Raw genomic sequence first — 23,962 nt, 5'->3', positions numbered from 1 at the left:
ACGTTCAGAAGAACTTCAGTCACAAGTTATTATTTCATGTTATATGTGAGGAATTTTGAAGTGGACTCCCAGACTCACAGGTTGCCAAGAGACGTTGTGGAGTCTCCTTCTCCTGAGATATTCGAAACCCGCCTGGATGCCATCCTGCACAATGTGCTCTAGGCGATCCTGCTCGGCAGGGGGGCTGGACTAGATGATCTTCAGAGGTCCCTTCCAACCTTGGCCATTCTGTGATATGTCTGTTTCTAAAAGTCATGGACATCACGAGGTCAGGCTGGAGGAGTATGCTGCCTGCTATCTGTGACAGCACGAACCTGTCAGTACTAGCCATTGCCTTTCACGTTAGATGGAGTCAGCATAACCCACGAAATACCACATTCAAGACGCACATCTTTCACACATTCCCTTTGTAGACTTATAGAACTTCATAACCACAAAGTTGCGCTTATCACTCAGAACTGATGCAATTGATACAGAAACAGTAATTCTTCTCATGCTTGAGCCTGGAAGCGATGAAAGGGGCCCAGACAAGAAGAAAACCACATAGTACTCACATAGTACTCACAGTATCGCCAGCAGAAGAGCCAGTTCAGCTACTGGCAGGTGACAGGACCTTGAGGAAGTCTCTTCATTTGTACTACCTCAAGATCACACAGTCAAGAATCAAAATAGAAAGATTTATTTTTAGTTTTTACCCTAAGACAAACAAGGATGGGAGAAAAAGATGACAAAAGGCTTATGGGAAGTCACAGAGACTTGCAGTTGGCTGTCCAAAATAAAATATTTTCACTTTTAAACTAATTTATGATAATTCATGGAAGACAAAAACCAGGTATATCTTGCTTATTTAGTGCCAAAGGTCAGCAAAAGAATGTGCATTCATCTCTCCCACATTAATTTCACTAATTCAGGCTCAGACAGAAGTAATAACAGATCCTTTCTTGACAGACAAGAAGTGGCAGGAGAAGCCAAGTGTTTCATACTGCTCAGCATCAAATCCTTTTACTCTCTTAATCTTTTGAGATTCTCTCCACTGCAGCAAGGCCAAGGACAACCTTTAAAATTGTAGGTAAGGAAGACAGGAAGGGGAGGGGACAGTCTCTGTTCACATCACAGCCCCCTAGGAATCACTCAGCACTGTCATCTCCACCTTTCACACTGACGATAAAGATACTTCCCTCATAGCACGGTCAGCTCTTCCCTGCAGCAGCTACTTTTGGAAGTTCTAGAAACTTTTCTATTCAGGAACCTTAAAAGCAAGTGATGAGACAGGATATACTACGTTTTATAGTAAGATGACCACACAGATGGCTAAAGAGAACAGTTTTCCTCCTTGCCACTGGAAGCACACAGCCAGCAGTAGGCAGCTCAGTCACTAGAGCTAAACAAGCAGCACCTCCCCACCACCACCCTGAAGTCAACCACGTGCTTCTTGCAATTGCCATTTATTTTAAGGATATTTTCTGCTTGTACTGGACACACACCTCCCATCAACCACCTTTAAAAAAGCAGTATCAGATGCCAAGCATGACATGTGAGTGTTCTGCAGAAACCTATTCATGGATATAATGCAGTGCAGAATACTCCAAAATATTTGTATTGGTGCCAAAATGCTAGTCTTTCACACTAGAAAAGTGAGATCCACAGAGCAAATATTTACATTAAATCCTGCCAAAAGACATTATGAAAAAAGAAGTGGAGAGATGCATGAGTATTACCTCCCATCTCTCTGTCGAGTGGTGGGTCATCATCGGCCATGGGGAAGTCCAGAGATGCTCCTGCTATTTCTAGCATATCTTCATCGCTAGTGCTGCTCTGGAAACTTCCTCGTCGATAGCCTTTTTGATCCATGGCCAGAACTTCCAAACCTGAAAAAAGGGAAATTTTTTAGAGCACAAACATGAAGACTCATTTTCTAAAACCAACTGGATGGATGTCTACTTGGCATTCTGTCCTGAAGTACGGGAGGCACCAATGCACAGTACCAAAGCACACAGCAGACCCTGTCCTGGGACCGTAAGTGCATCCCAGACAGCTTGTGCAGGTGTGCTAACTCTCCAGCTTTGAATGAGGGCAGCACATACGACAGATCCAGCATGCAGGAGGAAAGGGCCAACAGCAGCCCCTCCTCCTGCTGCTGGGCTCCACGGCCTGCAAAGCTAGCACAGCAAGTAGCTCCTAAACACTGCAGCCTAGGAGCACAGCATTAGTTTTTTGCAGGATGTGAGCTCCTGACCTTACAGACAGCAGGATTATGAACCCCTTCCTGTGATGCTCAGTTAAACTGAAAATGGTAGAATATGAAATATGCTTAAAATTGATTTTGAATCACAGCAAGCCAGCTGCCAGACATGAGACAGGTTTAATCAGGGCAATGAGACTGACAAACTATAAGCAAAGAACAACCCCCTGAAAAACTGGAAACAGACTCTACTTCAGCTGACCGTAGCCCATATGTATTGTCACATGTCACTCACCACCAGTTTTCACTCCTGTGAATCAGATGTCAGTGTGATCATTTGGAAAATTAAATGCTATACATACAAAGTCCAACATCCAGTAACAATGCATGAGTCAACACAAGCTTCTGCAACTAGGAACTCAAACCCAAGAGCAGCCTGAATGCCTCAGATGTTTTTCTCTACAGAGAAACAAATATTTCTACAGATATTGGTCTAAAAAGACACTCAAAGCATTTCCTTTTTCTCCAAATACTTGTCTTTGGATGACCCACAAAGACTGCAAATCAATTTATATTTGCTGATCAATACCAGACAGAGCAGTTAAAAATCCACTCTGATGGCAGGTAAAGAACGACTCCGGTCACCACCATATTAGTTAGACAAGGCATGTGACATCCACTGGTGTATTTTCTAAATAATCTCTGCATGTGCTTCCAACAAGTATACAGTGACATTTGGCCTTTTTTTTTTTTTTGACTATTTCACCTCCCACTGTGTCCTTGTATTTATTGCTAGACCGTCACGCAAAACCCGTAACAGAGAAAGGAACCTCACAAACACAGCTGGGTGATGTTCTTCAGACATGCTGTGCTCACTGACCTACCTGTCCTGATACAGACAAATTATCAAAACAACCCAAGTTAATATTGACTTTTCACTACCTAAACACGATGCTTCAAAATGCAGTTCACTCATGGAAGCGTGCTATTAAACTTCATAAATAATCCTGATGAAGTGTCCCTAACCTGCTGCCTGCCCTATCCATCCCAAGGAGCTGCCTGGACCAGACCATGACACAAGACCTGTCTCCCCTCCTCCCCCCGAGGATGGTAGGGAAACTGAGAGCACAAACTCTGAACACTTAATCCTAACGTAATTTGAAAAAAAATAAATCAGGTCTTAGCCTCAAAAAGAGACCTTGCAACCTGAAAAATGGACATCTTTTCACCTTAACGAGACGGTAGGCCACGTTCGCTTTTCCCTCGCAAACAGACATTTTTCAAGAGAATTAGAGAGGAACCAAATATGCAGCTCAGCCTTATTTCAGGAAGGGAAAAAGACAGCATTTGCAAACAGTATGAATTACACAGCCTGCAGAAAGCACTTCCTTTTACAAAAAAAGGCACCACACCACCCAAAAATATCTTGGCATTACACAAAGCGACACACTGAGCTCTTTACTGAGCCTTACCCCGTGGAGCACAATGTTGCTTAACTTTTAAGCCCTGTTCACTCATTAAACTGGTGCAGAACACACAGAGTAAAGAAAGTGCTGAGCGCTTGCTGATGCAAACTCATCAGTTGAATCCTTGCTGATGGGCGGTCAGGAAGGCACGTGAGCTGCTGCACTCTGCCCTGCCACAAACAATGCCTTTAACACATTCTGAAAGCACAAAGACATACCTCGATCAGCAGAAAACCAAAGACTTCAGTTTTTTAAGGATTCAAAGCTATTTGCCAGCTAACGATAAAATTGAATTTCAAGAGCGTGCTGTGCTGTCCCTCAGACAGGCTGCTCCTAGGAAGCACAGGGCTCCAGTTCCCAGCAGACAAGGCCTGATGCACCCCAGAGGAGAGCCAAGAAACTCTGTGCCTGTGTGTCACAATAGGTATTTTCAAGTAAGACTGTGCAATATGTGAGTAGGTTTAAAAGAAGTCTGTATTCACGTATTCTGTTTGCACTAAAAGCACAAATTTATAGCCTGCTAAAAGCTGAGTCCCTTCTCTGACAAGAAGCACAAGTGCCTGTGCTGAAAAGAAGGAATTGGAGTTGTCAGCTCCCCGTTCCTCCCTCTTTATCTCCAAATTTGTTCTCACCATTTAGAAAACAAAAGCAAAAAGCAAAACACTTCTTAGTCCTAACAGAACCCAGATAACATCTAACATGCAGAAAAAATGCACACAGAAGATAATTCAATTACGTGTTACAAGTCCTAAAGCAGCCCTCAGAGATACAAATTTAAGCCACCTTCCCCCCCACCCCAAGAATACTCCCTCTACAGGCAAGCAAAGCTTTTCCAGGCTAAACCACGCACACAAAGACACAATGACTGTTCTCACGCTTATCTTATGGTTAATTTACCACAATACTTCAGTGGGCAATTGCTGCTTGTTTCCTACCAGATCTCACAGAACTGCTGGCACAGTTCATGCACTCTCCAGGACTCCCATGGCAGGCATACGTACCAAAAGGCTCCAGGTGCTCCCAGGGCTTGCGGGCATAAGAAGCCATTCTGCTGGAGACGCTTCCATTAATCTCTCCTACTTTTTTCAGTCTGGCATTTTTTTCCATCTCAATCAGGCAAAGGGAAGCAAAGAAATAAGCCTGAAGAAGTTGGCTCTGTAATGCCTGGAAGTGACTCTGATGACAGCAACTGCAACCAGGAAGCGAGAGCACCCACTGCCATCCTGGCAGAACAGAACCACCCCTAGCCCAGTGTCAGCTCCATCGCTTGCAATATACAACTCAACACCAGATACTGCAGGCTCCTCTTAGTCCATGCTTCAACATCACCTCTCACATGCAGTAACATCTGCTCCTCTGCTCGCTGGAGTGCCGGTCCTGGCGCTGCCTTGGCACCAGCAGGATTTCCCCGTCCCCTCGCAAGGCACCAGCCCAGAGGTACGGAACTGCAGCAGCGACCGCAAGCCTGCCAGTGCCTGCCTGGCTGCTGCTAAGCCATGTGGGGGGCTTTAAAAAGCTTTTCCAGCATGCAAACCTGCATCTTTCAAAAAGTCAGAGCATGCTGAATGTTTCCAAAACACTTTTTCTTCCCTGTCTGACACAAGGCTTGGCTTCAGCTCCACCACCAGCAGAAGGACATTATGTGAGAAGAAAAAATCTTGAAAAAGAGCACAGAGTAATTCTGATCAGCTGCCTTCGTGAGTCATTCTTCCTGTGAGGAAGGAGCAAGTTTACCACCTAGCGGCTACTTTAATCTGAAAAACCAAAGCCCAGATCACAAGACTGCTCTTTTTCAGAGATTAGAGAACCAAAAATGAGCTTTGAAGTTCAGGGCACTTTTTCCTCCCCGCTCCCACCTTCACGTTTCCTCCTGAGCCCCATGTTGTCCCCGCAGGATCTCCGCACACAGACAGGCACGTTCCTTTGCACAATGCCAAGATTCAGCCATACACAAATGAAAAACACATGAGAAAGCAATTGTAACTGGGAAAAAAAAAAAGAAATCATGTAATTATGTCAATACTTGTTGTGTCAATACCTGCCTTGGTGCCAGCAGAGCTTTACTACAACATCATCACTCCAGATGCTCACAGTGCTGTAAGGAAAAAAAAAGGAGGGAAAGCATTTCATGACAGAGGAGCTTACTCTACGAGGGAAACCTCAGTGCACTGGCAGACTAAGCAAGCTGTTTCAGACTTCCTCATATCACAGTCCATGACACGTAAACCTCATAGTCCCAGGTCCCTACATGCAGGCTGTAAGTTACAAGAGGGAAGTGGCCAGCAAACGCTGCTCGTTAGAAAAATGCTTGGAGGCCTGGGTCAGATGAGCCCAAAGTTTAACAGGTCCCAAAGCAGCCCCCTCAGCTTGCCCTCGGGTTCACCTTCATGTGGGATGAAGCTGCAGAGCGCGCTCTGGGTGCTTTGTGAAAAGACAGAGGAAGGGGGATTTGTTTTTTTCTTTCCGATTTTAATGAAAGATCAAAAGGAAACTTTTGATCTTAACAGAGAATTGTAATTTCTTCTTTAACTGCTAAACATCAAAAGACCATGCATACAAAGTTGGAGGTAGTAACTTCAGAAGACCTCCACAAGTGCTTCTCCCGTGGTTACCCCGGGTCCGGCCGCCTAAGGGAAGACAACGCCAGGCACTAATTGCAGAACAACAGAGATTACTGCAAACACCTGCTGTAACAGCCGCGGAGATTTATAGGAAGATTTGAACTAAGCAGCTTTATGCCCTGCCAGTGCCAAAGCAATACCCCCAGGACAGGGAAAGCAGCTCTGTCGTGTGCACTGTGACGAAAAGCAGAACGCTCTTTGTTGCGGCAGGGCTGCTCTGCAGCACCCTACCCCTCGCAAAGCTCTCAGAGCCCACGGGAGGGATTCCACCACCACAGCACACAGCATAAAGGTGCCAAACGCGAGAGGAGCTCTCCCCTTTGGAATTAGCGTTCCTTGAGAGCTAAGTTTGCCCCCACCTGAAAACAAGATTTCAGTTGAGATACCAGGGCAGCCTTTGAAAGCGGCGTGAAGTGATACACGAAAGGCACACGAAGTGACCAACGGGTGAGCTGAAAACCAACGGGATTTTTTAAGCCACGTTTTGGCTCCCTTCGGGTGCAGAATGTGACGTACAAAAATCTTCAGGGAAAAATGCAATGTTCTTTCAAAACGTAAACCGTGTTATTAGCAATGCCTCAATTTCCCAAGCAGTGCATAAATCATTCAGCAGAAGGGTTTAATGGCTCAGTTAAGATTAGCAACGTGCCTTTTGTTATTGCAATTTTAAACATTGACAAATAAATGCTTGTATGACCATATGCTTACATTCTTGCTGTCTGGCCGCCTGTTTCTATTCTGAAGAGCAGACAACCGCTTCTTCCTCACGCATTAGTACACTTTGCTCACGTGAGGTAGTGAAAGGGCTCTGGGGCTTCTCACAGCCACAGCACAGAGACGAGGCGAGGAGGAGGCCGCCCCTGCCCCTCCTGTGCTCGCTGACAACGCGCAGGGTGGATTTGGCTGGAGGGCTGCAGCTCCTCTCCTCCCCTCAAAGCCCCATCGCACGTTTTCCACAACCCTGCTCGGTCGCTCCCTCAGCTGCTGTTTGAACAACGGCAAAGAACTGCTGTACAGCCAGACTGGGCTGAAACACTCGGCTGCTTTAAAGAAGCTGGGAAGCCTCCCAACACAACCTACATACAAACACTTAGAGGTTTAGCGTTTATATGGGGTTCCTTTGTTTATTTTTAAACGTAATGCTACAAGCCCCAAGGAGATGAGCGGTAAATCACAAGAGGATACTCTATGCTAGGATCTGCCATAGTCATAGTGAGATAACGTTGTCATGTTTTACCAGGTAACGCTACACAGAAAGCAGCACACAAACCCTGCAACGTTTCAGGTTTCCTGGACGCTTGTGTGAGTTGGGCTGATACACGCAGCATGTTAACAGACTGATTGCCATCCACGTATGCTTGCTTACTGACAGCCATACAGAGACTTAAACGTGATGTCTTTAAGCCTGCATTACTCTCACCTCATCTCGAATAATTCATCATTTCACTTACGTCACGCAGCCCAGTACAGTGGAAAACTCAATTGGAGGCAAACATCAGTCACAGCTGATTTCATCCAGCTCATGAGCAGCTATACTTTCCTTCAGAGTGACTCGTTTCTGCGAGTGTTAACAATCATATATAATTGTCAGATAACCTCCAAAAACTGAGATGTCTCAGTATTTCACTTACTAGATTAAAAATCCCCCACAACTATCCAAAATTGATTAAAAAAATGGCTTACTGCAGTACATGCTTTGCATAAAAGGGATTTTCTAGAAATAAGAAATTGAATCGAATTTGCACAGCTCTTGTCAGAGGTATTCAGAGCAAGTCAGAAGAATGAACGGAAGCAGAACATACCGACAGGGTGAGTTTGCAGGAAAGCTTCTTGACTTTGTTCAAGTGAAGAGATTAGGGTTGGATAGTGTGTGCGTGCGTTAGTTTTCATGGAACAGGAACACAAGAAGCTGAAGACCTCTCCTGGTGTTTTTCACAGAATAAACCATGAAAACACATAACACCTACAACGCAAGAAGTTTTAACAGATTTCAACTGTTCATGTCCTAGGTCTGAAGAAACCTCTCCATTGATCCACTAGAAATAAATAGAACACAGTGGTATGTCATGTGAAGATAAACACCTCTTTAGTCAGATCACAATCAAGGAAGTGCAGAGTTGTCCCACAACCCAACTTTTAAACTAATTTACAAATACTTTTTCCCATCAGTACCTAAAAGGCATGTATCTTGATAAAGGCATCATAAAACTTTATAAAACTGGTATTTCAAAGAAAAGTTTTGACAATCTTCGTAAGCATAAACATTGTGCATGCTGCTCCTTCCTAATCCCTGGGTATGAGCACATTTAAAAAAATAAATAAACCAGGTAAGAATGTGCTTACTGCTATTATTCACCAAGCACTTGGTAAGAGGAGGATAGGCGTTATGGAAGCATCTGTCTTTCTGATGGGAAAACAAAGACAAAGGATATCCACAAAGTGTCCTGCCTTGTTCGTGCCTCTACAGCACATCAGCCAGTTTGACCACCCACTACCACAGAGACTCACAGACCTTACAGGCTCCATAAAAAAAAAAAAAAAAGGCAAGAGATGGAAAAAAGAAGCACAGGGATGGTAAAATCCACTGCCAAGGGTCATCTCCAGAAACCAAATGCTTCAGGTACATGTTTCTTTCATTACAGCTCTGGGGAAAGTGCATACAACTGTACAAAGTCTGCCATTACACCTTCCAGTACCAATAGGGAAAAAGACATGAAAGAGACAAGGCAGCACAAACCTCACAGAACAACTCTGTAGTTTTAGCTAAATCATTATCTGCATCACTGTCTCCATCAGCTGAAACAGGGAAGACACAAAGGCCTGGAAGAAGCTGGTTCTGAACTACTTGCATGAAAGGGAACTGTGCATCCAGACGAGTACTGGGGGTAACTCGCTCTGCAGTGTTTCACTAAAAACAGTCTTCCTGGATGATAAAATCACTTCTAGAAGCAGACTGCTGTGTTCATAGTCCCCATCCTAAAAAAGCACTTGGAGGTTTTTGTGTTTTTTTTTTTTGTGTGTTTAAAAAAAACAACCAAAACATGTAAAGGCACTGGGAGCTCCTACACCAGCACAGCTGCTAACCTCAGGTATGATTCAAAGCAAGTGGCAGCTGGGACCAGCGGCTTTGGCCGTGCGATGCTTCCAGGCACACAGATGGAACCAGAGGCATTCCGCTTCCAACCCAAAGCAAGACCAGGGTCAGTCCTCCAAAAATGACTGGGAAAAACAAAACAAAGCATTGTTTCATACAAGTTCAGCTCAGCTGCCACTGGTAACAACAGTAAATCATAACTCATTACTAGTAATATATTTTCTTTACTACTTCCTCCCAGTTATCTGCTGCATCAATTGGCCTATCCAGGAAACCTCGTTGTCCCTCCCTCTTCCTGTACACTCTCAAGCTCTTTGAAATATTAATCACGCTAGGTACAGTTTTAAGGAATTGTGCTATAACGTTGCCAAGTCACATTTAACTCAATAAGTCTGTTCAAAATTGAATTGGGATCACTAAGCTTTAGGCAGCTAAATCACCTCTGGTTACCAGGTCCTGTTCTGACAGGTGGCAAATTCGTATTACAAATTTCATAAGATGCTGTAAGGCAGCAACAGGATAAGCTCTTGTTCAAAGAGGAGTTCTCAGCAAGTTTTTATGAACAAAAGTGAAGACACCACAGGAAGTAAAAGAACTAACCAACACTGGCCACCGATCTGTAAACAATATTCAAGTTTCCTACAAATTCTGCAGAAAACAGGTTTCTAAACAGCCTTTGACAAGGCTACATTAGCTCCCTAACCCACACAGAGCCCTTCTTGCCTTTAGGGCTTTCCCACCTGGTGTGAATTCAGAAGCAGTTCTACAAGTGGATTACATTTCCAACAGATAGCTTCTTTTCAGTATGTTACATCACCTTGCACCACTTCCTAAAAGCTGAGAAATGGCTCTTCCTCATAATTATTGATAGAGCAAACACAGCTTTGAATCTCCCACTGATAAAGCTGTAAATTTCCATTTAAACATTTTTGTTGATCACGGAACCACAGAACTGTAGGGGTTGGGAGGGACCTCGAGAGATCACCGGGTCCAATCCCCCTGCCAAAGCAGGTTCCCTAGAGCAGGCTGCCCACGTAGGCGTCCAGACGGGCCTTGAATATCTCCAGAGAAGGAGACGCCACAACCTCCCTGGGCAGCCTGTCCCAGTGCTCCCTCACCCTCACCATGACAAAGTTCTTTCTCATGTTGGTGCAGAACTTCCTGTGCTCCATCTTGTGGCCATTGCCCCTTGTCCTGTCCCCACAAACCACTGAAAAGAGGTTGGTCAAATCCCTCTGTCTCCCACACTTAAGGTGGTTATAAATATTAATAAGATCCCCTCTCAGTTGACATTGCCATTTTTTCTCGTTAGCCGTGCCTCTGAACTGGGTCCCTGCAGGCTGCGATAGCTACACACACCCACGGATGCAAACAGCCGGAGGTGCAGAGCAAGGCAAGCCTGCCGCACAAGGAGCTACCTGAGGAAGGCTGTGAGAAGATGAACGCAGGTCGGCAGACCCTGACTCCACTCAGAACTGCTATGCTCTGTTCTCAGAGGGTGGGATTTCTTCCTGTTTCATCCAGAGCAAACCCCTGTGACAGCTCAGATAACCTGCCTATTGGAGATACAGACTGCACCTTAGATTTCACAATACTCACTTCTGTTTCCGAAGTTAAGCGCTGCTTACATCTCCTCCCAGACCAGGCACTTCTGCTTCCAATCCACATGCTCTGCATTGCAATCCGCCCAGCTTCTCTGCCAGGAAGTGATTCAGGAGATAAAACCCACAGCAAAGCCAGCCCAGGCCCTGCTACACAATTACCATTCACATTTCCAAAAGACTGTTTAATTGGCTGCTGTCTTGTGACACTAACTACGGGCCCGTGACAGCTCCTGGGCCCAGGCTAGCTTCCTGTTTTGTCTCCTAGCTTTCTCTAACAGCTTTGCTTTTTCTCCTCTTCTTGCTTCTCTTCCCTATGCTCATTACAGGAAGGCACGAGTGCCCAACAACTCCAGAGACAATAAATTTTCAGGTGTCGTTCTCCAGGAATGGCACCTCCAGCACAACTTCATATTCCTCAGCTGTCTGGTCAAAAACATAACAGGTCATCATGAGCACGTGGGTCCAAATCAAAGCAGTCTGACCAGCAGATTTACCGTGATCACAGACCTTTCAGTGCTCTTCTCCAGGAACTCCTATTTTTGTAGGACGCTTCATTGTACAGAAACACAACAAATGCCAAGATGCAAATCAGATTGCCTTGTTTTCACTGTTTTTTTTTTCTTTCTAAGCTTTTTATAATCTCCATTTTCATCTTAAAGCCACAAGCTAAACAAATCTGTAGGAATGCAACAGCATAGTCTTACACACGTGCTCTAAGGTTAAAACAGTAAAAAAGACGAGAATCACCACATATTGGCATGGCTATCCTGTACCTTTCTTATTTTCAGCATAACCATGGCCCCTTGCATGAGCAAAACAGGTTGCAATTCTGCGCGCACGCCATGAGCATGCTGCCCTTCCTGCTGCAGAACCTACTGCAGGGTAGGGTTTTGTCAAGACGTGGCTCAGAACACTGTCTTCTGATTTCTGTGGGCTGTTTTAACCGTAACACATCACAGATGAATACAAGATGAAGTTTCAGCCTTCAAATTCGAGATAAAAGTTTTCCATTTTCCAGCAGAGAGACCACCACCCATCCTTTCCTCTATACACTTATGGAAATACAAGGGGCTGCTAATGCCGAAGGTAAAGCCTGGGTCACCACGAACAACAAAAACCCCGTACTTCTGCTGAATTGTGGGAGATGCTGAATCTTTAAGACTATCCCATTTCACAGAACAAATTAAGCATTTAAAGGTTTTCCCCACCAAGATTAGACAACTGACAGATCAACTCTACATGGAATTCGGGAGGCCAAATCTGGCCAATATGAGAAAGTCGAGAGAAGGGGCATTTTGAGGCTTGAAAGCAGATTTTTGTGTTTAAAAAAAAATATATGTTTCTCTCTCATGTGAAATTACAAGCAGACATGAAAAGTCCCTCTTCAAGCACCAAGTGCCTTTAGGAAAGGCAACACGTTCAACTCCCATTAAAGTTTGTGAGTGTACACGTTGCAGTGTTGGGCAGTGACCAACACATGTGTATCGCTTACACTTCGCTGCGTAACGTCAAAGCCTTTCCCTTCGATGCTGCTTGCCCTTTGCTCATTTGCCCTAAGTCCCAGGATGAAGAGAGTTCCAAGGGTTTCTGCTGGGCTCTTCTAAAGGGAGACCACCAGTTACTCTGGAGCAGGGCTGGGCAGCATGTGAGAATAACTTTTAGTTCCAGACAGTCCATCTTTGCACAATTTTCTTTCCTAGGACAGATTTTCTTGCCTGAAGATGCACAAAACCATCCTTTGCTCGCATCTGGAAGGGCAGTCTGTTGTACTCCCACTTCAAACCTATCGGTGGACGTTTTACATCCACCTAGCAGTAAGGATGCCCTTGCTTTCTCTGACTAAAGGAGGTGGTGTAAAGCAAAGCGAAGAGAGGATCAATTAATTGGTCTTCCTTCAGACATCCCCAGGAAGGTACACGCCGAACATTAGCAAGTGACCTGTACGTGTATTTGTGAAAAGAAGTCCTTTAAGGGAGCGACCGGAGGAAAAAGCGTTTGGTTTCCAAGAAAACAAGTTACAGGTCCTCACACATCTTTCTGCCCTTCAGTTGAATAAGTTCTGACCCAAAAGTCTTCCTCATACGTTTATGAAACACCATGCATTTCAGTAAACAGGTCACCCTAAATTTACAGGCAGTTTGTAACTGTGCTATGCAGCAGACTGTTGGGGGGGCAGGGTGGGCACACACACACACACACTTTTTTGGTAAAGATTTCTGTATTTTCTAGACCAAATTCAGTTACTTACAACAGTTCCCATACTGAAACACGGAATCGACAGCTTCTCTGCCACTACTGCCCGCTTTGGAAATCCAGGATGCTAGAGCAGGTAAATTATCAGATGTCTGCGTAGCAGCATCAACCAAGCTACAGTCTTGCTTTTAAAACATAACCATGTAGCTAAGTGATGATTAAAAAGTATCTACAGGCCATCCTCAAGTTAGCAAACCTTCAAGAACATGCAATCAGATTTCCTTGAATTTATCTAGCCTTCCCAATGCAAATCAGAAGAGCATGATCCTAAAATGACACAGCCAGACTAAGCACACGTTTTTCATCACAAGGACAGCATTAAGATCAGACACGCTTTTCATCCTGAAAACATCAAAATCTTGGATAATGACTCTGAAGTCACCTCCTGCCAAAACCTCTAGTTTAACTGGATCACAACCAAAGCTGTCCTCGCAGCCAAATCCTTTACTAGGAGAGCTTGAGGAAGCAGAACCACCCTACAGGCCTGTTTTCATTAGCAAGGTAGGCTTCTTCCCCTTTCCTTGGCAACTATTTCCAACGTAAGATCGCCATAGCACTGTGCTGAAGTAGCTACAGCCAAATTTCACACCTAGGAAAAGTAGAGGTGAGCCAAGGGGTCCAAGATCCGTGGCACTGAATGCATTCGCACGCCCGAAGGCTGCAGCACCTCCCTCCATCCTCTCCCCCCAAGCATCAGGAGGCACCAGCCCCTGCGGTCAGTCCAGCATCCATTTTTCAGTCCAGCGCAGTGCAGTAAGTTTGAGCTTGTAGCTGGGTGTGCTCTAGGCTGCACCCACGGGTGCCAGGGCTTGTGGCAGCTCTAAAAGGCACGTCCCTGTCGGTCAACTCAGCTTTAGCCTGTATCAAATTACCATCTACCATTCAACCACAGCAGTCACAGCCCCTACACCTTAGCTTCTCTGTGCCACGCACCACGCAAGACCATTCTATACCACAAAAACCCACGATGTGCCAGGCAGCAGCATTTTTAAATACTGGTCCTCTCCTGTTTACACGAGTAGGGTAAACAAGAAAAATCAGTTAATTTATTAGAGACGCAGATAAACTTTTACTTCCTGACTAAAAGAAGTTACTGGAGCCACAAACCTAATGCTTTGTAAATTCACTTTTCAGGTTAAACACAAACCTCCTCATGGTCACACTATTGGTACCATAATCACTAGTTGTGCAACCAACACGACGACGGAGGATCTTTTCTTTTGAGTATGTGACTTACAACAGTGTAATCATCCCATTATTTCCGTATCTGTTGCATTTAGTTATTTTACTGGAATTCAAAAAGGACAAGAATTTGACGTTACAGAGCTGAAGTCTTGAAGATCTGATGAAAACAGCTGATGCTCAAAACTTTGTCAGACAAAAAAGCCAAATAACCACTGATAAAATATTATGTCTGCTTAAAACACCACCTTTTAAAATTATTTTTATAAGGACCATCGTGGTTACAATGGTACAATTCGAACAAAAATTTCCAATTACGTTTTATAGTCCACTTTTGTTTCGAGCTTGCATAAAGGTTCAGCTGGAAAACAGTCATTCCATACTTTTGTTAAGCGATGAGTAGTGTATTTCTTCCAGCAGCGTACCTTTACCTTTTACGTTGGCTTTTATGAGACATTTCACAGCACACCCTTAAATTCAAACAGCACAAAGTGGTGTCAAGTAATATGTATTCTGGGGAGACTGCTTTTCTCTTTGCTTGACAATATAGAAAAAGCTCGAATTACCGAAATATAAACTACAACAGACTTAAGAGGGAATTTTCAGAGGCACAAAGAAAACATAAAGCACCCACTTTGCACAAAATTCTCATTGAGAAAACAATACTTAACTTCCCTTTGCAATTGTAAGCAGGTCATAGGAGGAGAACCAGAACACTGAAGAGAACTACTCTTAAATTTCCCTAGGGAGGTTGTGGTTAATGATTCAAAGAAATGTTACCAAATTGCACCAAAAATTGCACCTGGCACATACTGAATACTATTAAGTAGCCAAGCCCTGAGTGTTGTATACACAAGTTACCTTCCAAGCATCTCCCTCTCCATGAAATACACCTGAGCTTCTCCGCGCACACCATGCCGCTGATTTTATACATTTTTCTCAAAGCAATGGATCTCGTTCTGCTCATAGACACTTCCTCAGACTGACTATTTGATCCAAACCATATGTACTTTTTCTTTTGTAGTCACTAGATGTCTAGCAAATTGTAATTCTACAGTTTTGAAACCCATTTCACTGAACCAGAACAAGCTGGCACACAAACGACAGGGTAGCCAAAGGCTAACTCACTGACTCAAATATCTAAGCAGCTGTCAGGACTCACCAAATTTCTACAGGCATTTTGGTCCCCTGCAAAAGAAGAATGCACATTCAACAGTTCCCTTTCCACTCTCCAGCAACAGAAGGCAGCTGCCAGGTAGCATAAGGAGATAAAACATTTCAGCGTACAAACATTTTGTAGCTACCCAGAACTCCAGCTCCCTCAAAATATGAGGAGATTGCCATATCCCCTTTGAGAAAAGTTATATTTCTCTAAAGAGTAAAGCAGCTAAGGACACAGAAGTAGGCAGCCTAACCCTCTACTCGATTTCCAGCAAGTTTCTCAGGAAGTCCATTTATCTAGCAGTCTAACATTTCCTAGAACCAGGCTGGTGATGGAATACTTTCCTTACCCGTGACAGATAGCACAGTCAACACAAGGGTTTCTGATCTCCATGTATTATTTGCTGAATACCTTCCATGTTGTTTGCTACAAGATGTCCTGGAAAATCTAAATGCACATACATTTCACCAGTAACCATTCAATTTATTGTTATAAAGCACTTTAGAGGACTTGGACACTACACAAACACACAAATGACTTGCCCTTTATGGATATGGTTCTTTTGAACCATATCTTCTCCTTCTCGAAGGATAGCATAAATGGATTGCCACTCACCACTGCAGTATACCTTTTTATTTAAAGCATTTTTTAAAGTGATATTGTAGCATATGTTATTAAAAAAGGCAACTTTATGTATCCTCTGTAGATCTTAGGACTAGTAGATAGTACTATAATTTCTTGAGAATTTTCTGCTTAAATAAAAAGCCCATGAAGAAGCAAGAGGACTATCAAGACAGAAATAACGGACAGAATGAAGGAACGTACGAACTCCTTTCTCTTCAGCTGCCTCCCCACCTCAATCCCTCACAGGTTGCCTCTATCCAACCAAAGTGCTTATTTGGGTATCCTTGTCACCCATAACTGTTTTACCCAAACATGCCTACAGTGTTCTCCTTCTGAAAAAATACAAACACACCCAGTACACAAACAAATCAAAGGTTCAATTAATTGCCTGAGTTCAGTCGCAGAAGAGCCATACAGAGACACAGGCAGCTTCCATGGAAGACAGCTCTGTGCTGGAGAACTACAGGAGATTTTGCCCTACTCTGCAGCTACGTCTTCTCCAGATAACAACAGGGTGCTGCAAAAGCCACCTTCTCTGCATACAGTCTCTTCGCTGTTGAGGAAATCCTTGATGGTTTCACATGGTTAAGCATGCAGGGACAGGCATCTTGCAAGACTCAGCTACACAGAAAAACAACAACTATGAGATAATACTACCAGCGTCACCACAACAAGCCCTTGAATAATAGTTAAGGTCTTTTCACACCACTTCACAGTATCCAAGCATTTGCCTGAAACTGCAAGTACTAAACAAACTTCGGCAGCTTAAACAGTAATGGGCATACAAAGCTACAGAACGCTAAATCACGTACTTTACAGCTTCTCATCATCACAGTTACCTTAACCACTGTGTCTAGTCTGTACCACGCAGCAGGCTCCCCAAGGGCCCTGTGGAAGCTCACTCATCTGTTTCGCCTTTGAACGCTGTTCAAACTGCATTTAGGAGATGGGTGGTCTCCATGTACCTCCATTCTCAAGGGACTCATTCAGAAAATGATCTTCCAAAACCAGGGTTTGCAGTGCTTCAGAAACAAGTACAAATGAAACTGTGCTGCATAATCAAAAGAGTAAGTTGTTGTATCAGCACGAATAATTAAAAATGTGATGGAAAAAATATATAAATATTCAAACTCACACACCTGATGTCAAATTTTGCAGTCAGGGACTGCGACCTGAATTCAAAGTCATGGACAAACCAGCTGGATTGGTTTAGGGCCAGCCTGATGGCAACATCAGCCAGCCTCAGTTCTTTCCTTGTTAGCACTCAGTTTGGAATGCAGTTTGCAAGCACAGCCTAAGAGGCAGCTCCTTACCAAAGAGGCTCCCCACACCATTAGACTTCATCCACTTCAATTTTTCCAGAACACCTGAATGAAGCTGCCCACAAAGGCCATGAAAGCGAAGGCCTAGGTACACCGGGTGTTTGTCATGTCCTATGGATCAGCTGTATCCCTATATAAAAATTGTAAAGATGATGAATTTGAGGGGGGTGGGTTTGCCATCTTTCACCAGTGACTGTATACCACTTGATACAGGTGTTGCCTTCCATATGACTCCAGCAACAACGATGGAGCAAGAAAATTAGGGAACATATCAGAAGGAAAGAGAGAATACAGGCGTTGGGGCTGAGGAGCACAGGGGGAAAGTGCAGAAGAAACAGGTCAGCCTTAAGTACCCACAGAGCTGAAGAAAGCACCTAGATCAGAGGGGAGAATGCCACCACCAAAGCACAGACACATGCTTGAAAATAGACAGTCATTTACAAAACCATTCTGAGGTCAATAAATATATCACCTGCGCTTAAAATTCCTACGCCAACCTATACTGTAGTAGTACAAGCCTACGTGATGTGAAAGGTGTTTCCAAGCTCCCTAAGAGCAGGTGACCCTCCACAAGAAAAAAGCCACCTGCCACTGCCCCACTGCAGAGCTGCTGCCTGGCTCAGGGACACAGCGCTGAGCGCCCTCCTGCTGCCCCACACAACGCCTGGTGCAGGCAGAGCTCCCTGCTAGCTTACGTTCACGACTCACAAAATCCACAGAAAGACTGCAGGAAATTTGCTATTATGTTTTCAAGTGTGTATGGTATATGAAGGGCGGAGAAGGTGCAATGCAACTATATAAAAAAACAAAACAAAAAACACATTTGGTGTCAGATGTTCCTCCCGATCCATTTCAGCTTTTGGAGTTAACAGAGAACAATAGTTTTCTGCAAAATCCTGGACACACCAAAATAAAACCAAAACAAAAACAAAAACACCAAAACAAACAAAAAATACCAACTAAAAAAAGACAAATCCAAAGCTCAAATATATTTTAGTGCAACCTGTTTTAAGGTCTTATACCAAAAAACGTCACCTATCACCATGCAGAGGACAGGAGACTATTTTAGAAAGGGGCGGTTCAGCAGGCAGTTCTGGCAGCCAAGAAATTGATTAGCCTGCTGCATCACAATTAAAAATAATTATCTATTTCATATCACTATTGTTCAAATGGTATTTAAACAACAACAACAGAAGTCCTGTAGTTTTCAAGTTCTTCTGTGAAGAAATGGAAAAAAAAAAGTTACAGTGAAATATTCCAGCCACGTATCCCTGCTGCCAGCCACGCACCAGCATTCGCAGTCCAGCCCCACATCCCTACTCTGTCTGCTAGGTCAGGAGACCAGTTTGGCTAACAGCAGAACTGAACACGAAGCATCTTGAGAATGAGGAAATTCTGCTATTAGCATTTTACAAACACCTGCTTTGCACAAGTACGAAAAATTAAATATTTTATTTCATTCCGCTTACAAAGAAATTTGAGGAACAAGTTTCAAGATTAATGAAGGCTTTAAAACTCTGACAAACTAAAGCTAACGACATCCAGAAGCTGGTTACACGTATTGTATTAAAAGACTGCCAAATTCTGGCTGACAGATTTCTCACCCTGTCTATTCCTGGACACCTCCTCAGACAGGATTTTTCTTCAAGCACCCAAACAAATCAAGAGGGAAGCCACCTGTGATCATTTGCTCTTCCAGCAGAATCAGAAAAAAAATGAAAAGAGGGTGTTCTTCTCTAGTGCTAAGCAGCACTCTGTTCTTGGGCTACAGACCACTGTCCTCTGTAAATGTCTGCTGGGAAGTCCACATCACAGCAAGCTGTTTAGTCCAACAATCACTCCAAGGTTTCCATTCTGAGCATCAGCATACATCCCCAGGAGAGGTGAACCGAAATTAGTAGAGGAACATTTACCCATCAAACAGCTTCAGTATCTTCTCCCAAGGCTCAGTTACTCCTTCCTTCACTCTGATGCTTCTTGGAACCGTAAGCTGGAAAAGAAAAAGTAACTTGCTCAGGCGCGTAGACACTGGTGGGACACCCAGCCTTTACTAGATGATGAACTATCAGCAGTAAACGTCAGTTCTATGATTCAGAGCTACGCAGCAGTAAAAGGGAAGGCCCCTACTGAAGTTGTGCCAATTCTCATCAAGAACATCACTGCACTTGCAAAGGGAATTGATGAATTTTCCCATTTCGTATTTCTCTTAGTTTCCTCTTGTCAGCTTTGTCAAGAGCTCCTGCTTCTTACCTCCATTTCTAGCACTGGCACAGTATGGACTAGAGAAGACCAATTTAATGTTAGCTGACATAAGCATTAAGCCCGTACCAGAAAGAGAGGTCACGCGGTGGGGCAGGTAAATCGACAGACTTAAAAATCAGCTTTTAGCTTTTAACTATATTTTGAAAACTTCGTATGTTTGAACCTGGAACACAATGTGACAATGAAAGAGACAATTTTCATTTCCAGTAGCAGTTTCTAAAACGTTTATAGGAGTTCAGCAGATAACACTGTTTTCCCAAGGAGTAAGGAGTACAGACTCCCTAAACACTCTCCTTACAAACTGACGAGATTCACATTTCTTCTGGAAAGAACCCAAGCCTGAGCAATGGACTGGATATAAAGCCTGACCTGGCAGATGGCTAAACACTGCTCACGCTATTTTAGTTTAAACCTGCCTTTCCACCTTACTATTGAGAATGAAGTTTTAGACTGATGCAGCCCAATGAGAGGTTCAGCACCAAGAAATCACAGCGGAGGAGAGGAGGGAGGGAAGTATCCCCCCTTCATCCCACCCAACGCAGGCAGCGAGCTAGAACTACGATGCTTTGGATCCTTCCCCTCTGCAGCCTACACCAACATCTCACATGACCGAGCACTTCAGAGCAAAGAACAGCGGGACCTCGATACTGACTGCAGGCTGGCAAAAGGCTAGCGTGGACCATGCTGCGTGCCCTTAGCAAATGCAGCAGGATCCTCCAGCTGCTTAGGCACTGCTGCCAGATGCCCTGATCCCAGGGCGCTAGCTGCTCCTCCCAGCTGACACCTACCCCACACTTCAGGTCACCTGAGACAAGCACTAGCCTGAAGGATTCCTACGTCATCATCACTGCTAAGACCAACACTTTGGATAACACATGCCCTTTTGAGCTTACCTTGAGCAGTTTTATTTCTTAGCAGATAAAAAAAAAAAGGCAAGAAAACAACAGCCTAGCAATCTTCCTCCAACTCCCTCTCCTCCACATAATGAGATAAAATTTCTCACACTGCTCTGAGAGAACTATTACCAACATGCCTGGCTAATCATCACAAACACATCCTCATTATTTATTAGCTGTTCACTCCCACTGTTGGTGACAAGACTGGCAATCTTGCCTCCCATGTGAGCCACTTCACCTTGTCAAAACAGAGTAAGAAGATACAGCACGTGGTTACACACTTAGCTCTGAGCAATCCTCACCGAGTCTCAAATACATGTTTTGAGACTCACACGGCTCTGCCTCACTGGGAAGACACTGCAGGAGACTTTGGCTTTATTGGATGCTTGGAGAGGCATCTCTGCCACAGAGCACCAGTTTGCAGGGAGGGTTTTCCTGCACTGCACAGCTGACAACACTTCTAGAGGGAAGTGCATCTATTCGCAGATCACAGCCTGCCACTTCCAAAAACCACTGCTGCAAGGTGCAAACTACTGTAGTCACAAAATACCACTGTTCCTCCAGCAGCATACCGGCTTACCTACAGTTTCCTATGGCAGTCGTTTAGCCAGAGGAAGAAAACAAGCAGCCATCCTTCATTCGCTTCAGGGCCACGCGCAAGCCACCACGAAGGCCACCCAGAGCCTGCTGCGCTGCCATGAGCTCAGGCAGGCTAGCCGAGCTCTCTCTGATCCCCAGCAGAAAGCTGCAGACCTCAGCTGTAACTGCCACCAGAACCAGGCAGGGGTGATCCTGCAACCATTTCCAACATACCAGGAGCATCACCACAAAGATGAGGCTACAGCTGCCTGAATGCCCATCAGCTGGGCTGCTACAGCAGGTGGCATGCAGCCACTTAGACCACGCCAGCCAGGAGGTGAATCTAAACCATGCCCACTCCTATGGCTTTTCACAGCAATGTGTTACCTACTGATGCAAAGATATTCGTACCAAGCAGCTTAAAGTCCACGCTGCCATCCTCAGTATGATGGGAATGCAGACACAGCAAAACGCAGACTGCTGTCTTCAAGCTGCGCTACATTTGCAAACCATTTCAACCATTAGAAAGGACAGAAACACAAGGCTCTCAGCAGCGCCATCAGCTTCCTCCAGTGTTCAAACCCACGTTCCAGTTCTTCCACCAACAACCAAAGAGCTTCAGGAGCCAGCTAAAAGTTTTGAGAGTAACCTTCAAGGATTGGTGTGTTAAAACCCATAATTCTTCTGCACAACCGCCAAAATGATCACAAGAAAGACACAGGAGGAAAAAAAAAAAAGCCAGCTCAAAGAATATTCCTGTACACCAATGTCCTAGAGGACAATAAACAAAGCCACAGTCTAATCTTTAGGAAGCATTATAAATCCTTTCTTGTTAAAGCCCTCCACCAAAACTAGTGCAATAATAGTTCTCATTTCACAGGACCACAGAATATCTGAGCTGGAAGGGACCCACAAGGATCATGAAGTCCAACTCCTGGGTCCCCAAAGGGCCACCCCAAAATCAGACCCTGTGTCTGAGAGCGTTGTCCAAACACTTCTTGAACTCCAGCAGCTCGGTGCTGTAACCACTGCCCTGTGGAGCCTGTCCCAGTGCCCAACCACCTCTGGGTGCAGAACCTTTCCCTCACACCCAGCCTGACCCTCCCCTGTCCCAGCTCCATGCCGTTCTCTCGGGTCCTGTCGCTGTCCCCAGAGAGCAGAGCTCAGCGCCTGCCCCTCCGCTCCCCTCGTGAGGGAGCTGCAGGCCGCCATGAGGCCTCCCCTCGGCCTGCTCTGCTCTGGGCTGAACAAACCCAGGGACCTCAGCCATTCCTCATACATTTTGCCCTCCAGACCCTTCACCATCTTACCATCAATTTCCTCACTTCACCTCTGAAAAACCAATCCACCAAAGCCACAAACAACAAGGGCACGACTCCCTGCACGCCGCAGCCAGCCCACCGCAGCTCCAAGGCCTTCCCTGCCATCAGCGCATCGCACCTGACACACCGTGCCTGGTCTCACGACGGGCACAACGCGACAGCCTCCAGCAGCCGCCCGGTGCCCGGCGGGGAGCAGGGGACACGGGTCCTGCCTCCCGGTAGGAAATGGGGGAGCCATAACAGCCCCCCGCACCCCCGGGCGCTACTGCTGCCCTGACAGCTACCGGGCTGCGCAACCCAGCCCGGGTGTTGTCCGACGACCTCCCTGAGATTTTTCCCGTGTTCGGCTCCAGGAGAAAGGCCCTTTCAGTTTAAAAGAATAAAGAGGATTTTGAAACACTTAAAGTTAAGGCAGAACCTGGCTTCACCTCCCCGTTGCCACCACAGGGCCCAACTCCATCCCGCCCCCCAGCCAGCAGCCGGCCCGCGGCAGGCGCAGCCCCTGCCTGCACCCACGGGGGGACGCGGGGCTGGGGCAGCCCCGGGGCGCTCCGCCGCCGCCGCCCTGCCCCGTCCCCATCCCGCAGGCAGCGCCGCGACCCCCGCCCCTCACCTCCGCTCCGCCGAGCCCCGCCCCGGCCCCGGCCCCGGCCCCGCTCCGCTCCGCCGCCCCCCGGCCCGCCCTGCCCGTTCCGGTCCCGCCCGTTCCGGCCCGCTCCGCGGCGCCATCTTGGGCCCGAGCCGGCACCTCGCGGGCCGGCGCCTCTTGTTCGTAAATCTTGTCAGAACTCCCCTGAAATAAGCGCCCGCTCTGCCCCCTCCTGCACTTCCCAGTGAGAGGGAGCAGGGACAAGCACGTTTAAAGGAGCCTGAGGGGCACGGAGGAGCTTCTTGACTTGAAGACCTAGGCTGGCACCTTCCTACAGCTAGAGAATACATCCTTATAAATGCTGGCTCCGTGTTACAATATATTTATAGGTGGTACGTGCCATGGTTTGGATTTAGGAGCAAAATAATGCTGGTAACACGCTGATGTTTTAGTTGTTTCCCCACTCAGGGAGGGGGAAGTGAATGAACGTCTTTGTGGCACTTAGCTGCCTGCTGAGTTAAACGTCCCGCTATCAACGCACTAAATATTTACATGATGTTAGCGGTTTGTGTGCTCAGGGGGCCCTCAGACCACTTGTGCCTTGGCACCAGCTCCCTGAGCTTGGTGGCTCTCAGTCTCAGTGTTTCTTTTGGTGTCAGGTCACCATTGTGGCCCCATCAGGAACAGGATCCAGCCTGTGCTCTGCACCCAGCAGCACGTCTGCGCCCAGGAATAAGCCAGACAGCCAAGGCAGCAGGGATGTAGAACAGGTATAACCCAGCGTGGCACAGATGACTTTTCTCT

At 45.7% G+C, this 23,962-nt stretch overlaps 1 protein-coding gene across 10 annotated transcripts in view; it reads right to left on the bottom strand.

Annotated features, from left to right (window-relative positions):
• Positions 1-23,271, bottom strand: part of LOC308177222 (H(+)/Cl(-) exchange transporter 5) — a 49,252-nt gene extending 25,981 nt beyond the window's left edge. The window contains exons 1-3 of one of the 10 annotated variants that reach the window (XM_080554100.1): positions 23,183-23,271; positions 19,115-19,500; positions 1,719-1,868 (exon numbers count right to left, since the gene is read on the bottom strand). In XM_080554100.1, coding sequence (XP_080410226.1) covers positions 1,719-1,751 — 33 coding nt within the window. In that variant the 5' untranslated portion in view covers positions 1,752-1,868; positions 19,115-19,500; positions 23,183-23,271. Of the gene's footprint in view, positions 1-78; positions 103-1,718; positions 1,869-4,649; positions 5,490-19,114; positions 19,501-21,658; positions 22,528-22,687; positions 22,958-22,987; positions 23,024-23,182 lie in introns of those variants that run through there. The other 9 variants (XM_080554106.1, XM_080554102.1, XM_080554104.1 and 6 more) reach the window with 9 other exon arrangements.
• Positions 23,272-23,962: the final 691 nt, after the last annotated feature.

The sequence above is a fragment of the Anser brachyrhynchus genome (genome assembly GCF_964034855.1).
Source record: "Anser brachyrhynchus genome assembly, chromosome: 13".
Taxonomy (NCBI): domain Eukaryota; kingdom Metazoa; phylum Chordata; class Aves; order Anseriformes; family Anatidae; genus Anser; species Anser brachyrhynchus.
The sequence above is the reverse complement of the archived record's forward strand: the minus strand, read 5'-3'. Positions and strand labels throughout refer to the sequence as shown.